The following is an 18,907-nucleotide window of genomic DNA, read 5'->3' as shown; positions in this document are numbered from 1 at the left end:
CCTTTTAGAGAATATGAGACTAAACTCCAGTATTCGCTATGCTCATTGTATTAAAAGAAAGTTCTACCACACCTAAAGGATAAGGCATAGCCATCTACTAATTGGCATATTTGTTTATTTGTGAAAAGGTCCTTATTTGTGTAAGCAGCAAAACAAACTCCAACTGAATGATTGCTATATGCAAAAGAACTGAAGGCAACTGCCTCTGCAGTGAACTTTATAGTTCTCAACAGCACACACGCAACATGCTATCTGAAAAAAGTTACTAACTGAACTACATGTATTAAATACTGAAAAAAGTTTTACATTTTTTTATTATAATTTATTTTATTTAACAATCTAAGAAGTTTGCAGCCATCAGAAGTTCCAGTGCAATTTCAGGTGCAATTGGGAATTCAGGAATCTCCGTAGAGCTGTTAGTATAGCGGACCTTGTAGGTGAAATACATGCATACTTTGGATAGGACATGGGATGGGATCTCTCTAAAATTGACCTCATTTGTTTCATTTTCTGCAAACTGTCCTGTAGAAAGAAAAAAAAAACAACACAAAAGAACACCAAAGCAAAAGTCAGAATCTCAATTCACTGCAAAATGAAACACACTAGTACACTAATACAACACATTCTAAATAGACCTGCATAAGTCTCATATTCCAGGGGATTAGATTCTCCGTTGTAAAGTAGGAGGTGCCATATTCAGAGCTCTCAAGAATATTAAGATACCCAACATTACAAAGTGTTTATTTTGGCTGTAGCCTATTAACAATATTCTGAACAACTACACCAGAAATTTAGGTTTACTTCTAATGTAGCTGATATGTGTTCTAAAACTGTAGTGTGCTCAGTCCTAAAGGTTCTGAAGTTCACAGTAACAACAACAATAAAAAGACATCAAATTTCTAACTGTCTTAATGAAGGGGAAAAAAAAACTTTATAGATGCACTGTGTCTGCACATGCACACCCAGCAGTAGTCCCTTCTGTGACTCACTAGCTTTGAATTTCTTAGTTTCGGGCAGATTTGACAAAAGGGTTAAAACCTCAAAGATGCATTAACTTGGTAAGTTGTGAAAACAGGCAGGCAGCAGGGATAGAGAAACTCTAGTTGTACTGGAGGAAAGGTTACATACAGTACAAGTTCATCGCTATTAGATATTAAAGAATTTATCCAAAGCTCAAATCTCAAAACACAAGTACATTTGAAATTAGCTTTCTATAGTGCCTATAACTATGAAACCTGGATGATACAAAGTCATCCTGTGGTTCATCCCACAGCCTTTCTACTGTTATCTTTGTTTCTCTTTTCCTCACATCTCTGGACTTTCAATAAGCTGAAAGACAACACAAAAAATACTAACATGAACTCCATATTTATGGAAGACTAGCAGTGTTTGGTTCCCATTATTTCTGTAGGCATCCCCTTCTAACTACAAAACAGAACTATTTACTAATGTCTACACAGATTTGTGTGGAAGTATCTGCATGCACTGAAGGCAATCTGGCTTGAATTCTAGTACAGGAACAGTCAGAAGCAACAGAAGAAATGTTAGCATATTGGCAATTGTCACAGCACTGGAACAGAACACTTAAACATCAGTGAAATTATGACCTACTGAACTAGATAGCAATGGTACTTTCCCTTGTGAATGCATTTATCTTGCTAGTTTTTATACAAAATATCCTTGAATGCTGAGTCCTTTACAGAGTCAGTTTCTAGCCCTCTAAGCAGGTTACTTTGCCTTTTATTCCCTCGTTGAACAAATTCAGAGCAGGTCTTGTAACTACTCTTCCTCTTGCCTGTCTGGGAGGACAACATGGAGTGGATCAGACACAAAAGACATTTTACATATTTTCAAATGCAACCACTAAAATAACAGCAGAACATTAAGCTGAGAATTTTAATTGCTCAGTTTGTCCAAGTATTACTAAGTAATTTTAAAATGTATTACACAAATAGATCTCTCCAATAATCCTCCTCACCAGAACCTAAAAGAGAACAGAAGAATGACCATATTCAGATCCGAGCTCCACACAGCCCACTGCCCACCACTCCAGTGGCTAAAGGTAAAGACACAAGATGAGGGTGAAGAAGAGAGAAAGCCCGTGTCAACTTCTCCCTGTTCTCTCCTCCAAACCTTTTGGTCTTCAAAAATTAGTTTAGACACTTCTTAACCCAGACATAGTCTCATATATTCAATAACACACAAGGTCCTTCCCTTCTGTAAGTTTATCTACCCTTGTCTCAAAGGAAAGCTAACTTTCATCATTAGGCTCAGGAATTCCTTGCCATAGGATGCTGTGAACATGTGGCCTAAATCCAACTAGGCAGCTGAGCACCACACAGCCACTTGATCACTTGCCCCAGCTGTGGACAAAGGAAGAGGAAAGGAAGAGTAAAAGCAAGAAAACTGGTGGGTTGAGAGAAGAGAAAGAAAACAAAACAAGTTATGCAAAGGTAATCATCACCTCCCATGGGTAGACTGATGCCCAGCCAGTTCCCAAGGAAAAGGTGGCTAACCTTCTGTAGTGGGTTTCTGTGGCTGGGTTTTGGTAGCAGAGGGGGCTACAGGGGTGGCTTCTGTTAGAAGCTGCCAGAAGCTTCCCCTGTTCCGCGGAGCCAATGCCAGCCAGCTCCAGGATGGACTTCCTGCCACTGGCCAAGGCCGAACCAATTAGGAGTAATAGTAACGCCCCTGTGATCACATATTTCAGAAAAGAAGATTGTTGCGCAGAAGAAATTCCAGCCAGGGAAGAGTGGAGTGAGAACACAGGAACAACAACGTAGACACCAAGGTCACTGCAGAAGGAGGGGGAGGAAGTGCTCCAGACACCGGAGCTGAGGCCCCTGCAGCCCGTGGTGCAGACCATGGTGGAGCAGCTGTGCCCCTGCAGCCCATGGACGACCACCCGGGTGCAGAGACCCACCTGCAGTCCATGGAGCAGGTGGATGCATGAAGGAGGTTGTGACCCCGTAGGAGGTCCAGGATGGAGCAGGGTCCTGCCAGAGACCTGCAGCCCATGGAGACAGAAGCCCACGCTGGAGCAGGTTTTTCCGGGGTAGGACTTGTGGCCCCTGTGGGGGACCCACGTCGGTACAGCTCATTCATGAAGGACTGCACTCCATGGAGGAATGACCCATGGGACAGCAGTTTGGGAAGAACTGCTGCCCGAAAGATGGACTCACGCTGGAGAGGTCCATCAAGGACTGTCTCCCATGGGAGGGACCCCACAGGAGCAGGGGAAGGACTCCTCTCTCTGAGCAGTGGCAGAAACAAAAACTGACCACAACCCCCATTCCCCATCCCCCTGCACCGCTGGGGGGGAGGAGGGAGAACAAGGAAGGAAGGAGGAGTGGGGGGAAGGTGTTTTTAAGACTGTTTTATTTCTCACTCTTTGGCTCTTATCCTGTTAGTAATAAATATTAAGTACTGTCCACACTTTGATTACCTTCATGGGCAAAACAAGACTCAATCACTGACCTCTCCCAGCTCTTATCTCTACTCATGAATTCTTAGCTGGTTTTTTTTCTCTCTCCTCTGTCCAGTTGCAGAGGGAGAGTGAGAGAGCAGCTTCAGTGGGTACCTGGTATCTGGCCAGGGTCAACCCACTACACCTCCCTAATTCCCTCCACTCTCTTTTTAACTTTGGAGCATGATATTATATGGCATGTAATATCTCTTTCACTAGTTTGAGACATCTGTTTGGTTGTGCTCCCTCTCAACCTCTTGCACACCCTCCTGTCTGGAAAGTCATTGGGTGGGGGTAGAGTGAGGAACAGAGAAGGCCTGGAGTGCATGCAAAACAGCTTTCAGCAACAGCTAAACCAGAGGTGTGTTATCAGCACTATTTTGGTCACAAATTAAAGCACAGAACCACATGACCTGTTTGTTATGCAGCAAATTAACTCCATATAGAATACAAGTTCCGCTGGAGGTGGCAATAAAAAACTACCAGCTTGTTTGTTTTGAACTTGACAGCTACACATTTCATGTAGTACCCTCAAGTTCTCATACCATGAGAAACTAGTAGCAATGATACTAGATGATCACTAACTTCCCAAAAGAAGAGTTCAATTTTAAGTCTGGTAGCACAATACTCCACAGAGGTGGACTGTTCTGCTGGAAACAGGAACTAGGCAGGATCTGGAAAAGTTATCATTTATTCCAACTTTCACTCACTGCACGATAAAATATCAAACTGTCCAAAAGTGAAAGTAAAGAATGTGAAGGTTCTAAATCTTTTGTACCTACCCGGTCCACTCAACATAGCTTTTATTGTTCCTGATGTTAATGCATGCTCTCTTTTTACGATGAACTCATGGCCATCGGAGGATATTAACTTCACATACATAGCATCTGGGCCTTCACACCCACCATATGTTTTCTCTTCTCCATCTATAATGGAAAAAAAGACCATGGTTTGAGAACACAATATACTGATTCACAACACTAACAATGCAAGTTGCAGTCTTTTCTGTGACTATGTTTGCAAAATGAAGAATCCAAATGCAACCAGAAATGAGACAGAAGCATTTTCCATATTTGAGGACTTTGTACAGAATCACAGAACATTCTGAGTTGGAAGGGACCCACAAAGACCACTAAGTCCAACTCTTAAGTGAATGAGGGGATTGAACCCACAACCTTGGCTTTATTATCGCCATGCTCTAACCGAGTTAATCTCCTCTGAAACAATCAGCAATCTGTTTTAAGGTAAGAATTTTTGCACAAGTTGGAATTTCAACATCTCTCCTCTTTCATTCCTCCATCACCAAATTCTGTCATGATTTCTAAAATCTATGTAGGGATGAAGTTTTCCTTTAGACATTCTGAAGTGAATTGAACGTGCTACTGATTCCCACTGTATTATACTAAATGTTTAGTATGTTTATCATACTAAAACTTGCTAAAAGTTATCTAAAGACATAGCTGATATTTAAAAACACAGACTGCAAGGAAAAAAGTGCTTTCCAAAGCACAGGTAAGAATAAAAGCAGTCAGTATTCCTGCACTGAAGAAATGAAGATTCATCTTCCCTCACTGCCCAACCAGCACCAGAACCACACAGCATTAGTGCACACCCATGCTGTGGTGGAAAACAGGGAAACTGCCAAAGCACTAAACCCAAGGAAATTTGGAAATTCTCCCCACAGCAGTTTTGACTGTGCTTTTTCTGTTCCACTAAATACCCACTCTTTACTTTTCTTATCCAGAAGCCTTTACCCTCTTCCCTTTTTGTTCCTTCATTTATTCTATCCCAACAGCGCTATCTTTAAAAGCTGAATTACTGTTGCCAGTATAGGAAGCAAAACATTCCCCCAATCAAGTTGTTTTGTGAATTTGAAATTAAAATTGAATTACCATTTAGTTTTTGCCAATTTTAGTAAAGTACTGTCAGTGCCAAACATGCTAAAATACACTCAGAAAAAGTACAGATAAAACCAGAATCTGTCCAATCACATTTCATTAACCAGTCATTTGTAGAGGCAGATACAACAGTTTCAGATGTAGTCATATCACACAGGATGTAATTTACCAGAAATCAGTTCTTATTATGATCTCTTGAGCCAGAATTCAACAGGCTGACCTTAGCTAACAAACAAGCAAAGAATTATCTAAAACAGTACACAGTGAAATTTTCTTGTCCACTATCTAAAAGTTTAGTGCGATAAAAGCCTAAAGGCATTCCTATTTTAGCATGTACATTTTTGGGACTGTGCATGTTAAGCAAGTGAAATGTTTTGTTAGATGGATGCACTCTGAACAAGTGTTTCCATAAATGAACAGTCACTTGAGAAAATTCTCCTACAAAACATTTGTAGGAAGTTCCACTTACTTTTGAGGCTGCAAGAAAAACAGTGACAAGATCAACATTTAAAGTCTTACAATCCAACTCTTCTACTAATGTGAGAGAGAAAATGCTTCAAATCACAGGAAAGCAGAAAACACTCTAAGACTACGAACTTACCCATTCTCTTCCTATAAAAAAAAAATATTCCTTTTCAACTGCAGATTTTGCAACAGGAGCGTCTGAAAAAACACAAGAGGCAATATTTTGAGTCAGCAGTAGCATTTTTAAAGTCACCTTCATTTATTAGTCTTTATGTTATCATAAACACTCTTCAGAAAAGAATACGATAATACACAGCATGCAATGTTGATGAGCAGCCCGTTTGGAAAACGGAAACCTATGAAGTTCACCAATGGAAAATGCAAACACCTGCACCCTGGGAAAAATCATCCCTGGCACCAGTACTGTCCAGAGGTCGACCTGCTGGAAAACAGCTCTGCAGAAATAGACCTGGGAGTGCTAGTGGACAAGCTGAACATGAGCCAGCAGTGTGTCCTTGCTGCAAAGGTGGCCAACAGCACCCTGAGCTCTGTTAAGAGCACTGCCAGAAGGTTGAGGCAGGTGATCTTGCCCCTCCACTCAGCACTAGTGGGACACATGTGGAGCGCTGGGTCCAGCACGTGCCAGACTGAACTGAGTCCTGCAAAGGGCCACAAAGATGACTGAGGGATTGAAGCACCTGTCACACAAGGAGAGGCTGAGAGAACTGGGGTTGTTTAGGCTGAAGAAGACAAGGCTCAGGGATCAGTCTAATCAGTATGCACTAAATACCTGGGCTCCAACCTGTCCTTCCCAGGAGATTGACAGTTCCTGATACCACCACCCATGTCACCCAGATAATCTACTTCAGACATTTAATGTAGGTATCCACATGGTAAGTTAACCAGGAGCTTCCATAGCTTATACACTGACATCCAGCTTGCTGCATACGTATTTCTCCATGGCAGTGAATCTAAAGAGTTAGAGAAATGGAAGCACTTATGTGCCAAACAAATCTAACATGTTCAGACACAACTTATATTTCTTTACCCTGAACTGCACCTCTGCTGTGGAAAAGAAAACTTTGGAAGAGAAATTCCACCCACCCACCTGCTGTCCTAAAATTTCTTTCATGTCAACAGCTGCTGTCTAAACATTAACCCAATAAAAATCAATGAACTACTATTGTGTGCCCACAGATTCAGGAAAACAGCACCAGGGAACCTGGGTGGTTTCCCAGCTGACATTCAGGGTTGAGGGCAGCAAAAGAGACCAGAATAGAGACCACTCCCCGCATTCCCTCCCTCCTATGTTTCTCGTAATAGTTCAACAAGATAATGTAAGCAAGCTGAGGAAGCTGCAAGCTTTGGAAGAAGCACTACAGACATCACTTTGCTATTGCTGATAACTTCACTTCTCCACAGCACTTTGATACTGATTTGTTCCATTTCCCTTTTTTTATAGCTACAAACATGAAAGAGCCTGAATGTTGCCTCCATCTTTCACAAAAAGGCACTTTGTTATGTACACCTAACCAAACCACACACGCATAACCAATAGTTTTTAATTGTCTGTGGAGAAATGAGCAAAATTCATCCTTCACTTACATTGCTGCTGTCTTTGGAGTGTTAAATGCCTTCACCATTTTCAGTAATTCCAGGAACTCATCTAAGGAAATCACATTTGGGTGCTGGAACAGTTAGGGCCCAAAACTGATGGGATCTTTCACCCTATTCCAACAGTTTTTGTAAGTGGGAAATCAAGCATCTTATTGGAGAGTATCTATTGCTGAGGAACTGAAGAGATACCTTACATTATTAATTCTACTTTGCAGAAGAGGATCACTTCTGCTATCACTTTTTCTAGCCACAAAACCCTTTGCTATATTCCAAAAGAGTAGTGAAACCACTTATGATTTATAAATAATAATAATTAAAAAAAACCACGGAAGCAATACTATTTTTTGGAAGTGCTGGTGAGGATAAAATGTTCCTTGGTTTACAATACAAGTACTGTTACTAAATAAAGGAATAAAGACAAGTTAGTGGGAAAGCAGATATATTAGGACCTTGCAAGGTAAAAGCATAACTTGAGGAGGCTAATGCATTGAAAGTGGAGAACTGAAAAGAAATGTCTACACAAAAAAAACATTAGAGCTGTCCCAAAAAGATGCAATGAGCATTTTAATAAATCAAACGAAAAGTGCTATGATTATAGAGGGGAAAAAAAATACAGCAGTCAACAAAGAAGGAAAAAAACCTAGCAGGTTTGGTGGTCTGAATTCAGTTGTTCTAAAAAGGAAAACAGGATAAAAATATAGTATGCCTGTGTAAGATTTAGGACACACTGAACTATTCCAATACCTAAAAATTAATCAATCATTTTCCTTGAAAAAAAGATGCAATCTGGACTCTTACATCATATGGGGTTAAATAAATATGACGAGAGGTAATCTTAAAATGAGAAAGAAATTTGCTATAAGACTACGAGAACACAGTATGGTATGGCAAACATGGAACAACTGGGCTAGAAAAGAACTACTAGTTCCTTCAAAAAATATCTTGAACTTTTATTTTAAACAGTGCTGCCAGAAAACAACAGGTAGATTTGGATGAGATGGAAGTGAAAAGCATTGCAACAAAAGGGGAACAAAGCATAACACACACAAGTGACCAGTCTTGAAAAACGGCATACTAGAAACTCATGAAATTAAATGTTATGAAGTGCAAGATTCCTGTATGCAGGGACCAATACAATCTTCTTTCAGGTAGTCAGGGCTTGTTATTTGGGAATATAGACGTTCTGTGGTCAAGTAGAAACTGATGCAGCTCTAAGGAACCAAAAGAAAAAAAAAAGGTGGGGAACAAAGAGGAAAAGGCACATTGAGGATTTCTTTGCAACAGAGATAGATATGAGCACTGTTGCACAAGAGCAACAACTCGTCTGGAATACCACACACAATTCTGAATTCCAGGTTTCAAGAAAAAGAAGTTCGAATTACAAGAACTACAGGAAGGAGCTACTGATATGACCAAAGAGCTTGTTTTATAAAAGAAAAATTAGTCTTCCTTACTCAGCGCAGCAAAATAAAACTGGAATGAAGATAAATATAAAAATTCATTAAAAAGATAAGCATCAAATAGGGAGAACTATGCCAACATTGTATCTCAGTTTAAGTCCAACAAATGAACATAAACAAGAAATATAAAGGATGTAGGAATCATTGTCACTCACAAATTCTCAATTGTGCCCATAGTAAAAAGAGTATGGAGGGAAATTTTCTGCACAATCTTTTTTACTTGACAACAGCATGGCCTTAAGGTTTAAATAATAGGTGAGAAACAGAAGAGTCAATAAACCTTGTATGTTGTTGTCAGAGACTGAAATAGTTAATGATTTATGCATTCTAGGACTGCCAGGAGACTTTTGCAGGCTTTTGCATTATACCTATGATGGGCAGCTGGGTCCATCTCCCCCTCCAGTGCTGCTGAAGGTGTCAAGCCCTGAAAAGGCGACAAGAGCCATGTTTACCATGCCCTCCACATGAACTCTGCACTGGCCTGTCCGAGATGTTGGAGGTTCATGGCATGGCCCATTAAAGCCCATCCCCTCGCCAATTCTGAAAGGTGGGAAAAACCCTTCTACCAGGCCCCTCACAGGAACTCTGCGCAGGCCCAGGAGACATTGGAGGCTCCTGGCATGGCCTGTGACACTATCCATGGATATAACAACTCATAACTTCTTTGAGTGTGGGGGCTTCCCTCCTTCACCCCCAACAGACCAAGGCCTCCACTTCAACTGACAGACATGGAAGCTGCAACTACCAAGTTTCATCGCTGGACCCCGTGGGCAGTGACTATAGACATCTTTCTACTCTCAGCTTTTCTTTCCCTTACCCTTATCCTTTCTTTCCATTCTCTCCCTTATGCATTTTCCCTAAAGGTTATCTTTATGCCATATTGCCATAGATGAAAAATATAGATGATAACACCCAAAATGCCAACATACCTGTTTACCTTTGAAACAAAATTATTCTAAAATAAACCCTACATATATGTTTTCAAACACCAATTATTCAGTGTTGTTTCACTCTAATCCACCCCAAGGGATTTATTAATAAGAACCTGGGCTACTACCCCCCCCCACCCTTTTCTGGGGCGGGTCATAACAGTTGTTTTCCAAGAAATTATTTTCTTACAGTGTATTTTCCAATGTAATGTTTATTGCAAAGCATATCACTACATTTCCCTTCTGTATAACTAAAGCAGCAAAAGCAACAGCATTTGTCAAGCCAATATAAAGAAAGAGACTCTGAGATTTCTGAAGATGCCTGGTAACTACCTATATTTTAATTACTTTTCCAAATTTTATAGCTGTCCCTGTCTGACTTCACCAATGAAGCAGTTGGGAAGAGAACAATCCAAGTTTTGAGAACTTGTATTTATTATATATTTTTGACTTGACTATTCCAGACTCCTGCAAAGAACCTTCAAGAAGCTTATGTGACATTACCAATTAGGTAGATCAGCTCCCTGACTTTAATCTCTAAAAAGCACATATATTAGGTACTGCTGTTCTGCTTTGCCTCCTTAAAAAAAAATAAAAATATTAGCAAAAACTGCGCTTGTTAAGGGAAAGTTTACATAAAAGGAATATGTCACTTTTTTATCTATGAGGGAGAATACAATACAACTAAAATCAGCTTATTTGGCACACAAAACTTCCAGCCAGTCTAAAAAGGAAGTTCTTGCTGCAGAAAACAACGTTCTCATTGTATACTAGAGAACTGAAAACTGCCACAAGTTGCCAGAATATTTACAGGTATGAGGTAGACTATAACAAAGTATCACAAAACACAGCAACAAAGCCACAGGAGGCAAGTGTTCTTGTTTGCATACTTAAACATCTTCTTCTTACAGCTCTAAGAAATACCATGGTGTAGTGAGTTTAGTTGGATCTCTTCCCTGCTTCTCTTGACCATCAAATGCTCGAACAAAATCAAAGTACGTCCACGACCATCCCCCCCCCCTCCCAAAGTTGCGAGCTCATCTCCCAGGCTTTCCCAGAAATTCCAGAATATCATTTCCTTGTACATGCTGCATGTTGATGAGAGTGGAACAGACTGGAAGGACATATGTAGCTGAACACTAATGTAGCTGAACACACACAACCACTGTACGGTTTCCAGAACCCCACTGCTCTGTTCTGGTCAGTACAAGAAAATTAAATCTATGCAAACATTTCAAGCACCCAGATTCTTTGATCCCATAGGAAAACTCTTTAAAAAAAAATCACATTCTGGTTCAAGGAAACTCAAATGGCTTCCAACTCATCAGCTACAGCACATGCACATGGCTTTTGTATTGCTTAGCTGGTGACATTTCTGTACTCTAAACTACCACTTTCCAGAAAATGTGTGGCAAATAACACAAATTCCTTCACAATTCCTACGTTAGTTTAGAAGCCAACTGTTGACAATTTTTTGGGTGTCATTTGTGCATCAGTAAGAATTCATCAGTTATCAAAGGCTGCTATGTGTTGCAACAGAAGCCTCCTATTGTTCAATGCTAAATTCTATCTTATCCTGTGCAATAATTTGTTTAAAAACACCACTTCAGTTTAGCATTCACTACTCACTCTGCATCAAAAAATAATTAATGTAAGTAGGGATCGAAGCATGTTTTGAAAAAACACGATGGGTAACTGGCATAGCATGACTTCCAAATCAGCTGATTCACTATTCCATACTCACAGGCACTAAAATTCAAACTTTTGGGGTCACTGGAATGCAACAGGAAGGTAAACTAAAGGCGAATGTTAATTGAGATTGGTGATGTGACAGGATACCATGTATGGAGTATCAAAGATCCCACTTAAGATTTCTTTTCCTGTCCAAGGAAACTTTCCTTCTCAGTAGTTCCCAAGAAAGTTTTAAGAAAAAAAAAACAAATGGGCAGGGGAGCATTAACTGTTTTCTTCCAAACATACAATAAAAGCCCTCTACTGTAAGGTCTTGACAAAGGCTGCTGGCTTGCTGCAAAACTTTATAGGGCATGGATTACTGCCATCTTTTTACAGGCATTAATCAAAAACTACTGTCATGCAAACTACCCCACAGTGAAGATAATTAAATCCCAAACCTTTCTAGGTGCAAAGTGAACTTGTCAAAGTACATCAAAATTCCTTTATTGTAATCTGACAAAACCCAGACTTTTATGACAAAACTTAAGGGTTTCTTGTAATATACTCTGAAAACTACAAAACACAGTAAAACACCTGAAGCTGAGTATCCTTTCAAAAGATACTCATTTACCTCACTGCACCAGTGTTAAGAGTCTTCATATTAAGACTACATGAAACTATCTAAATCTTTTCATTACCAACCCTGGCACAAAAAAAATTAAATCTCAAATGGCTTTTCTCTGATGCAACAAGAAAAAAACTAAGTGCTGAAGTGCTAAAAGTTTCTAAAGATTCTCTTAAAGTTCTCGATGGACATGGTAGCAAAAATTCTATAACTTAAGCACACTAAAAGGCTGATCCCAAGGCATAAGGTATGTGCTACATGTGCAAAGATGGTAGGCAATATACTACAGAAAAACTAATAAAAACTTATTCTCCTTATAAGTAACTCTTCAGTTAATAAATGTTTATCCCCCTCAAATTTTTTTGGCCCTTATTATAGCAAAAGGAGTAAATTGGAAGCACGTAAGGAATTATTCAGAAATAAGTGCCCAAAGGGGTTCTTATCTTAAAGGTGTCTCGCCTGCCTGTTTATCTGTGTATTTCTGGTTTGCTTCCAAATTTCATCACAGCCAAGTAAACAAGTGGCATATAACTAACTATCTAGGTCTCCCCACAGTGCAAAGTTTAACTTAAATCTACAGTACCAAACATACTTAATAAATATTTAATAAAAGTTACCTGATGTGAGATTAAATTGGCTGTCAAGGCAAACTGCCAGCATCACCATTGCCCTTTCACAAATATATATATGAAGCGAGCAATAACTTACTAATGCTCAGGTTCCTTTTTTTTTAAAGCAGAAGCTCCCTTTGAGGAACACACAGTACGCAAAAGCTTATTTTTATTGCAGGCGTATCACCCTTTTCCTTGCTTTGCTTACCAAAGAGCCAAAGTACTTTAACCAGCACTTCTCACCTTGGCACAACAAACCCTGGAGGCGCAGCCTAAATTCTTTCGGCCTTAGCTTTTCCCGTCTCTCTGGGGCCTGGCGCAGGAAAAGGGCGAACGTCACTTACGGCAGGAGTTTGCGAGCGATGCTCAAACACAGCACAGCTCCGGGGAGCCCCTTTCCCGGCGGCGCCAGGATCCCAAGGAAAAGGCTCTGGGGGGAGAAATGCGCTTTTCGCCACCACCCCGGAGGGGGAACCCCGGCCTGGCACCGCGCCCCGCACGCCGCGACGGCTCCGGGAGCCGCTCCGGCCCCTCCGCCCGGCCCCCTCCCGCCTGGAGCGGGGCGAGGCCCGCTGCCCTCTGCGGCGCTCCCCGAGGGGCCCCGGCCCGCGGGGTGTCTCGGCCCTCACCGCTGGTGCCGCTCCTCCGCGCTCGCCAGGGCCGCGCTGTAGCCCAGCTGCCTCCGAGCGCTTCGCCGGGCACGCGCCGCTTCCGGCCCCGCCCCCCGCGCTCCCGGCATGCCGCGCGAGCAGAGCGGTGCATGCTGGGGCGCGTAGTTCTAGGAGGGGGCAGGGGTCGGCCCGCCGTGGCAGGGCTTGGGAGTGCTGTTCGACAGCGGCTGAACGTGAGCTGGCCTGTGCCCAGGCGGCCGGGAATGCCAGTGACATTCTGGCCTGTATCACGAATAGTGTGTCCACCAGGCCCAGGGCAGTGATAGTCCACTGTACTCGGCATGGGTGAGGCCACACTTGGAGTGCTGTGTCCTGTTCTGGGCCCCTCATTTCACAAAAGACATTATGTTGCTGGAGCGAGTCCAGAGCAGGGCAACGAAGCTGGTGAAGGGTCTGGAGCACAAGTCTTATGAGGAGCGGCTGAGGTAGTTTAGCCTGGAGAAAAGGAGGCTTGGGGGTGGCCTTGTCTCTCTCTACAACTACCTGAAAGGATGCTGTAGCCAAGTGGGAATTGGTGCCTTCTCCCCAGTCACAAGCAATAGGACAATAAGAAACAGCCTCAAGTTGCACCTGAAAGGATTCTGTAGCCAAGTGGGAATTGGTCCCTTCTCCCCAGTCACAAGCGATAGGACAATAAGAAACAGCCTCCAGTTGCACCACGAGAGGATTAGATTGGATATTAGGAAAAATTTCTCCAGAGAAAGGGTGATTAGACGTTGGAAGGGGCTGTCCAGGGAGGCCCCTGGAACTGTTTAAGAAGAGACTGGATGTGGCACTTAGTGCCATGGTCTAGTAGACAGGGCGGTGTTTGGTCATAGGTTCGATTCGATCTCAGAGGTCTTTTCCAACCTGAGTGATCCTGGGATTGCGGCGATGCTGATGCGGGGCCTGCCGGGGTCGCCGCGGAGCCGGGCGGGCCTTCCTGCGACCGGAACCAAAGCGCATGGGGGCGGCGGCGCGTCGGGGCTGCCGGTGCGGCCACCGCTACGCGCTGTCCGGTGCGGCCGCGGCCCCGCCATGTTGCTGCTGCCTGCCCTGCGGAGGCCGCCCCCCGCCCGCTGCTCCCGCCGCTTGTCCGCCGGGGCCTCCACATGCTCCAGGCCGCCGCGCACCGCGGGTTGTGTGTAATGTGGGGACGAGGGGAGGAGCGGGGCCCTGGGGTTTGCGGCTTTGTCCTTACGGAAAGTGCGGGTCTGAGGAGGGAAGCGAGGTGGCACTCGGGACGTACCTGAGATCAGCCCCTCTGTTGTGCTCTGGTGAGACCCACTTGGAGTGCTGCGTCTAGCTCTGGGATCCCCAACACAGGAAGGACATGGACCTGCTGGAGCCAGTCCTCAGGAGGGCCACCAAGATGATCAGAGGGATCCTGTTAGGAAAGACTGGGAGAATTGTGTTTGTACAGGATGAAAAAGAGCAGGCTTAGGGGTGCCCTAATTGCGGCCTTCCAGTACCTGAAGGGAGCCTACAGGAAAGATGGAGAGGGACTTTTTACAAGGACATATAGTGACAGGACAAGGGACCATGAGTTCAAACTGAAAGACGAGAGGTTTAGATTAGATATTAGGAAGAAATTCTTTTCTGTGAGGATGGTGAGGCACTGGAACAGGATACCCAGAGAAGTGGATGCCCCATCCCTGGAGGTGTTCAAGACCGGGTTGAATAGAAGTCTGAGCAACCTGGTCTAGTAGAAGGTGTCCCTGCCCATGGCAGGGGGCTTGGAGCTAGATGATCTTTAGAGTCCCTTCCAACCCAAACCATTCCATGATTCCGTGATCAGAGACCTAGTGAGTGTGGGCACCGTGAATATCTTCCTGCAAAGCCATGTGTAAGTTGATTGCAGGCTGAGTTTTTGGCATTGGGGTTGCATACATTTAGAGCTAACTTGGAATATTTACATGGAAGATTATTGAAACAGTTGGGGTTTGTGGGATGCTCTGTAGTGTAACCTAACTTTAATCCCTAGTCTATATACACACTTTGTGTGTGTGTATATATACACACGTATACAGACATATATATGCATATATAAATAGGTAGATATAAAGTGTAGTACTGATGTTTCTTGGCCATGTACTGCTTTCATCTTCCAGGTTACATCTTTTCAAGGAGTGGCTGTTCGCAGTCTCAGCACATCCTCCCCTCATGAACACCCAGAACACGGAAGATTAGTTTATAAAGGAAATTTGGCAAAGACAGTGTTAGGTATGTGACTTGAAGTGCTATGTATTGCCTTTATTTTGTTTGTTTTGACCACGTTTGGTAACTGCCTGTGAAGTAAGAACTTCATAGTTGTGCATAACAGGTGGTAGTGACTGCATCAGAAATAGAGCCAGCAACCAGCTTTGATAAACCCATCACAAATACTCTGTGAAACGTGAACATATAAACAAATCAGAATGATGACAGTGAGACAGGGCTGAGCTTTCAAGAGTTTCTCTGTGAGCTTAAAAAAAAAGGGAAGGGGGTTTTCAGTAACTTCATCTGTTCAAGTAATGCCATTGTTATATGATAGCTGACCATATGTAATTGTAGAGAAGATTGTCCTCTTAAGTGTTAACCTTTGTTTTCTTTTTGTTCTGTTTTTATGTAGGTGTGAGGTTTTTCTCTTACTCCACCAGCATATTCAACCTGTTCATGATGCCCTACATCATGCTCAAAAGTGGTATTGGAGTGGAAAGTCTGCTTATGCAAGCTGCCTTTTATGGGATGATCGGGTTTTTTACATTTGTAACTCCAGTAACTTTGCATGTCCTTACAAAAGGTTATGTGATCCGACTCTATTACAAAGATGAAAAGGACACCTATACAGCCATTACCTACAATGCCATCTTGGCAGAAAAAGCAACTGTTTTCCATCAGAAAGATGTAAAGATTCCAGACATCACCAAGATGTTTACAACATTTTATGCTAAAACAAAATCAATGCTTGTTAATCCGACACTTTTTCCAAATCCTCAGGACTATAACCATCTCATGGGCTATGACAAATCCCCGCTTTTTAAGTTAGAGGAGTTAAAGGAAGCTGATGAAAGGAAATAATTTGAAGATAATGAATGTCAGTGTCATTGTTCTTAATGCAGTGCTGTGTATGTAAAAGAATGTAAAATTCTATTACACTTTCTTAAGTCAGGAGTTTTCCAAATGCATTTTGGAATGTATTAAAAAGACCCTTTTTTTTTAATATTATGAACAATGTGACGGTTTCCTCAGAGTTAATGACATAAAATATAGTAAAAAAAGGTGCTTAGATCTGTCTTGCACTTATTTATTCTTGGCTTGATTTTTATTGTTAACTCTCCAGAGAACTGTAAAATGCATGAGCTGTGTGGCAGTCTCACCAGCTCCATGTCAAAGGAAACCATTTGTAAGAGAAAAATGATCAATAGTCATTACCTAAGTATGTAGTTAATCTCCTAAGCCTTAAGTATTGTACTTAATCCAAAATCATCAGGCTTTTTTGTCAATGCTGTTGCTGGTGTAAAGGGAGTGAAGATGGCTTTTCCTTCCCTTTGCAAGACCGTGGGAGGAGTCTTTGGAAAGCAGACAGGTATTCTTGCTAGTTCCTGCTACAGCCTCCTCCTAGAGGAGAGAAGATAGGGAGAATGGCTGCATCACAGTAATCTCTGGGTACTCACAGCTACTAAATGGTTTCTTAAGGTGGAGTCCCACTCCGAGCAGCCCTGTCCCCAGAGGTGGAGAGCAAGAAGCCTCTCTTTGGTTGGGCTGGGGAAAGCACCTTGGCATCAGGTTTGCTCTGGGAATATCCCATCAAGAACAGGTGCTGTGCTTGAACTGACTCAAAAAAAATTCTGGCAGCTAGTGGTTGAATTGGATTCTGTCAGCATTTATGTAAGGTGGGGAAGCAAAATAGAGTATCCTGTAGAATACTGTTTAGATCTTGTGCCTTTAAAAAACATACCTTTTGATTTTCAGTACTGCAAAGAAAGCTACCTCTAGTTCAACTGAACAGAGGATCAGATCTTTTTGTGTGACTAGACTGGTTCTGCATGCCTGAGATGCAGAAGCTGGATTTAAATATTTTAGCCCAAGGCACATAAACTGACAGATACTTGTTTTCAAATAATGAAGGGCCTAAATATTTTGAGACTTAAAAATTACTGAATAAAAAAACCCCTAACAATTCAAATTAATCCTTTTGTGTTAGCAGTGCCTTTTGTAATAAGTAAATCTGATGTTTGCTACTAATTAAGGTATCCTGGTACTGCAAACAAAGAGAAAGATATTATAGTTATCATTCAAGATGTTCCCTAAGTTCTAGCTGAAAATATATATTTATAAGTCTAAATGTCTTCCAATGCTATTATTTCAATTTCACGTTGTAGGGTGACATTAAACCACTGGTTTTGAATGTTGTTTTTCTGACTGTTGAAATTGCCCTCAATGTACTCGCTGAGTGATAAAAAAGCAAATCATCCCATCCCAATATTTTTGAGGCAGTTCTTTGTGTTGACCCAGCTATAATTGTAAAAGCCTGATTGAGCCCCATTAAGCCAGTATCACTTCACGAGTAGCAATAATATAAAAATCAGATTTTCATAAATTACATGGAACCTGTGAGGTCAGTAACAAGCAATTCTGATCACCTGATTGTACTAGTTATGGAAATGATGCTTTGCATCTAATTAAAAGTACTCTTTCCATGTCTGATGCATTCACTCGCTTCTTTTGGTGCTTGCATTGAAAGATGAAGTCAACTTCATCTTTTAGTGCCAAATACAGGGAGAACAGGAAACAGCGTTTGCAGAAGAAGGTAAAAGAAAGCCCCCGAAAATGTATTTATGTGCCCCTTAGGTAATATCTTCTGACTGAAGAAAGTTTTAATTGTTAAATTTGAGATTTGTCCAATTCAGATTTAAGCAGCAGTAGTAAGATACCTCCATTCCACTGGCTAAGTTTCTCAAAAAAGTACAGAAGATAAATATTATTTCTTCTGCTTGTGTTCTGGCAGTGAAATGCAAGTTAAGCTAGTAGGTGGCTTTCTGACACACAGATGATTAAAATAATATTAAAAAGTCCAGAATTCTGCCAGAAGATAAATTATACAGTCTCAGAAAAATACTTCATACTTCCTAAGTGCAACTTGGAAATAATAGAATAGTACTTTTATGTTAAGAAAAGAGAAGACCAAGCTTACTGAAGATACACAATATTCTATCTGCTTCTACCTTGTTTGCTGCTACACTTAGGCTGCGTACTCAGAATCATAGAATCATTTATGTTGGAAAAGACCTTTAAAATCATCAACTCCAACTATTAACCCAGCACAGCCAATTCCACCACTAAACCATGTCCCTCAGTCCCACAACTACATGGCTTAATACCTCCAGGGATGGTGACTCAACCTTGCCCAATGCTTGACAACCCTTTCAGTGCAGAAAGTTTTCATATTGCCTAATCTAAACCTGCCCTGATGCACCTTCAGGTTGTTTCCCCTTGTCCTGACACTTATGACTTGGGAGAAGGGACCAAT

At 41.9% G+C, this 18,907-nt stretch overlaps 2 protein-coding genes across 3 annotated transcripts; one reads left to right on the top strand and one right to left on the bottom strand.

Moving 5' to 3' along the window:
* Nucleotides 1-296: 296 nt before the first annotated feature.
* Nucleotides 297-14,347, bottom strand: ELOC (elongin C). 2 transcript variants are annotated; one of them, XM_029959340.1, is made up of 5 exons: nt 13,375-13,434; nt 12,989-13,058; nt 5,966-6,027; nt 4,249-4,392; nt 297-522 (listed from the first exon to the last, which is right to left on the bottom strand). In XM_029959340.1, exons 3-5 carry the CDS (start codon nt 5,967-5,969, stop codon nt 332-334), a joined length of 339 nt encoding a protein of 112 aa, XP_029815200.1. In that variant the 5' UTR covers nt 5,970-6,027; nt 12,989-13,058; nt 13,375-13,434; the 3' UTR covers nt 297-331. The 2 variants fall into 2 exon arrangements, with proteins under 2 accessions (XP_029815200.1, XP_017934856.1); XM_018079367.2 differs by lacking the exons at nt 12,989-13,058; nt 13,375-13,434 and adding an exon at nt 14,266-14,347.
* On the top strand, nt 14,290-18,084 carry TMEM70 (transmembrane protein 70). The gene is made up of 3 exons (XM_029959364.1): nt 14,290-14,538; nt 15,450-15,618; nt 16,007-18,084. The coding sequence occupies exons 1-3, from the start codon at nt 14,290-14,292 to the stop codon at nt 16,453-16,455; spliced, it is 867 nt and encodes a 288-aa protein (XP_029815224.1). The 3' UTR covers nt 16,456-18,084.
* The last annotated feature ends 823 nt before the right edge of the window (nt 18,085-18,907 follow it).

This window comes from Manacus vitellinus, unplaced genomic scaffold (genome assembly GCF_001715985.3).
Source record: "Manacus vitellinus isolate BGI_N305 unplaced genomic scaffold, ASM171598v3 scaffold_1_pilon, whole genome shotgun sequence".
Classification (NCBI taxonomy): Eukaryota; Metazoa; Chordata; class Aves; order Passeriformes; family Pipridae; genus Manacus; species Manacus vitellinus.
Note: the sequence above shows the minus strand (reverse complement) of the source record. Positions and strands in the feature narration are given on the sequence as shown.

Excerpts from the sequence above, each read along its gene's own strand:
- ELOC (XM_018079367.2), bottom strand. Across the intron at positions 523-4,248 it reads AGCTATGTTGAGTGGACCGG|GACAGTTTGCAGAAAATGAA; the intron begins GTAGGTACAAAA and ends TTCTTTCTACAG.
- TMEM70 (XM_029959364.1), top strand. The coding sequence starts at position 14,290 with ATGCTGATGCGGGGCCTGCCGGGGTCGCCGCGGAGCCGGGCGGGCCTT. Across the intron at positions 14,539-15,449 it reads CGCCGCGCACCGCGGGTTGT|GTAGATATAAAGTGTAGTAC; the intron begins GTGTAATGTGGG and ends ATATATAAATAG. Across the intron at positions 15,619-16,006 it reads TTTGGCAAAGACAGTGTTAG|GTGTGAGGTTTTTCTCTTAC; the intron begins GTATGTGACTTG and ends GTTTTTATGTAG.